At 40.8% G+C, this 3061-nt stretch overlaps 1 protein-coding gene across 1 annotated transcript in view; it reads right to left on the reverse strand.

The window, feature by feature from the left end:
• Positions 1–2426: 2426 nt before the first annotated feature.
• The window catches only part of LOC102829850 (heat shock cognate 71 kDa protein-like), a 4409-nt gene continuing 3774 nt past the window's right edge, over positions 2427–3061 (reverse strand). The window contains exon 2 of the mRNA XM_006866313.1: positions 2427–3058. Within this exon, the coding sequence (XP_006866375.1) occupies positions 2427–3058 (632 nt within the window). The remainder of the gene's footprint in view (positions 3059–3061) is intronic.

A 3061-nucleotide genomic window follows, 5' to 3' on the forward strand; every position in this document is an offset into this window, starting at 1 on the left:
TGTGCCCCACATTAGAGGAAGAATGTGGCCCAGCCAATTACAGCTTCTCTGTACTAAGATGCACCCTGCTGAGCAGCACTCCCAATGGGTTTAACTTCTGAGTAGGAACTAACAGAAAAGTTAAGGGAAACTAGCTCAGGGGCCCACTTTTGAACCCAAGCAGAGATGCAAATTTGGGGTCTAAGCATGCCATTTAGCCAACCATGCAAATTAGCACATGCTCACTTGCCCGGGGCCTAAAAGAAACCAGGAGGGGGGCCACAAGGAATTCCAATTTGTTCTGTGTCTCCTTCAACTGACTTTTGGTCATGTTTGAGTTGATATTTGCTTCTCTGATACCTATGACTGAAAGCAAATGTTTGTTTTCCTAACCTAGGAATCAAGGAGCAGTGGGAAAAAAAAAAACAACAGTTAAGAGTAAAGGTTGGTGGAAGTAAGTTTTAGAAGTCAACTAGAAAGGAAAACTTTTAAAATAAAGTATATATACACATATATTTGTGTGGGGTTTGAAAAACTGGTGCCAAAAATGCAATCCCAATCTTGTCCACCCCACATCTAAAAACCTTTCTGGGTTTTTTTGTTTTAAAGGTCACCATTTACCAATATTGCTTAGGGGTGCTGAGGTTAGGATGAGTGTATTTAGTTGCAATTGTTCAAATCTATGCTCTTCATAAAAGCATGTGTCTCACTCTGACAAGGGTTGTAACCCTCATGCATTTCCTGTAGCTCTAGCCGAATTGGAACTATTCAGTGTTATTCACTTGCACCTTCTCAGCAAAGATTCCATTTCCCAATTGTTGGAAGGGTGAGTCAAATAAAAACAAATGTTGCTAAGGAAAAACAACATGAAAGGAGTCTTTGAATATCTAAAGAAAGTTTAGGATTGATTTAAAATAAGTAGTTAGAAACACATAGCCATCCACACATTCAGCTCCAAAGGGTGGTAGTACTTGGGGCTGGGGGATGGGAACAGGGTGGTGGGAGCTTGGAACAGGGTCAAGGACAAGAGAAGAATTCATTGAAGTCAAGACTGAGAATCAGTATCTGGTATATCCTCTGCAATTTAATGCTGTCAGGCCAGCATCTTAAACAGTTACCCAGATTGAACACATGGCTATTATGGAAGCAAAGCTCTCTTCTAGAATAGATTAAAGAACTAATAGGTGAAACCAGCTGCAAAGAGCATCTGGGTTTTCATTTCAGAGAAAAAGTTCTTGCAGAACTAGAACAAATACTGGTTCCAGAGTTCTCCGGGGATTGTAGCCTAGGAGAGGGGTTTCCATAATATGCCAATCTTAAAAAAAAAGGATCCTAGAGAAGGCAACCATCTAAGTAAAACAGACGGTCAGTGGAAAAGAAGAAGACCCTCAACAAAGTGGATTGACACAGGGAATGTAACAATAAGCTTAGACATGGCTATTATTGTGAAGGTAGTGTTGTGTTTCCTTCGAAACCAATGCAATGTCACCTAACAACAAAAACAAGCTTAAGAAGTTCTACCAACATGTGCCATAGCAGCTCCACCTTCTAAAACATTACTGGTTTGGAGATTCCTTGTTGTTGTTATGTGCCGTGGAGTCGGTTCCGACTCATAGTGACCCTGTCCAGGGTTTCCGAGGCTGTAAATCTTTACGGGAGCAGAAAGATGCGGTTTTCTCCCACGGAACAGCTGGTAGTTTTGAACTGCTGACCTTGTGGTTCACAGCCCAATTTGTAACCACTACGCTACCAGAGCTCCTTTTGGAGATTCCTACAGAAGCACTATTTCACTGTAACCCAGGCTATTTCCTACCCATGCCCTTATTCTTTGACTAAGACTTCACTAGATATATATACTTAGAGATCCCAGTTCCAACCTATGTTCCATTACCTGTTCCTTGAAGGAATAGACAACTTACTTCTCAGTCAGAACAGCCTAAACAAATTGTTTGAAATGGTGGCTGCTAAATGTTAGGGGTCACAAAGTAGACTGAGGAAATCTTTAGGAATTTCTTTGAAGAAGACCGGATATCTTGTTCTGGGAATAGAGGGCACTTAAGCATCAATGGTAAGTCAAAAAATTTAAATTCTGTATCTCATGTCATTTTAACAATGTTGTTGTTGTTAAGTGCCGTCGAGTCGATTCCGACCCATAGCGAACCTGTACAGGGTTTCCGAGGGTGTGAATCTTTTTTTTTTTTGCCAATTTTAAATACAACTTTATTTCAGACATTGCATTTGCCACTTACAATACAGTGCTAATAAAGTGCAATGTTACTTTCTTTCCCTATGCTCTTAACTTGATTTGATATTCAAGTATTGAGAATGCCCAGAAATTTAGTATAGCAATTCTACTTTTTAAAACTGCTATTGAATGTGTTACAAATTTGGGTCCTTCAATGGTTTACTGTGGAACAATGCTAAGGTATCTATGCTTAGACACTGGTTTAATCAATCTCCTCAATGGTGGGCCCAGAAGAGGCACCACCAGATAGAGGAGCTCCACCACCAGGGAAACCCCCAGGCATTCCTCCAGGCATGCCTCCTGCACTCTGGTACAACTTGGTAATGATGGGGTTGCAGACTTTCTCCAGCTCTTTCTGTTGATGCTCAAATTCTTCTTTCTCTGCAGTCTGATTCTTATCAAACCAGTTGATAATTTCATTGCATTTATCAAGAATCTTCTGTTTGTCTTCTTCATTGATCTTGCCTTGAAGTTTTTCATCTTCAACAGTTGCTTTCATATTAAATGCATAGGATTCAAGTGAATTTTTGGAGGACACCTTATCCCGCTGTTTCTCATCTTCAGCTTTGTACTTCTCAGCTTCCTGAACCATTCGTTCAATGTCTTCTTTACTCAGGTGGCCCTTGTCATTAGTGATGGCAATCTTATTCTCTTTTCCAGTACTCTTATCCACAGCAGAAACATTGAGGATACCATTAGCATCAATATCGAAAGGGACCTCAATCTGAGGAACACCACGGGGTGCAGGAGGTACGCCAGTAAGTTCAAATTTGCCAAGTAGGTTGTTATCCTTGGTCATGGCACGTTCACCTTCATAAACCTGAATGAGTACCCCTG

This window comes from Chrysochloris asiatica, unplaced genomic scaffold (genome assembly GCF_000296735.1).
Source record: "Chrysochloris asiatica unplaced genomic scaffold, ChrAsi1.0 scaffold00089, whole genome shotgun sequence".
In the NCBI taxonomy this organism is placed as follows: domain Eukaryota; kingdom Metazoa; phylum Chordata; class Mammalia; order Afrosoricida; family Chrysochloridae; genus Chrysochloris; species Chrysochloris asiatica.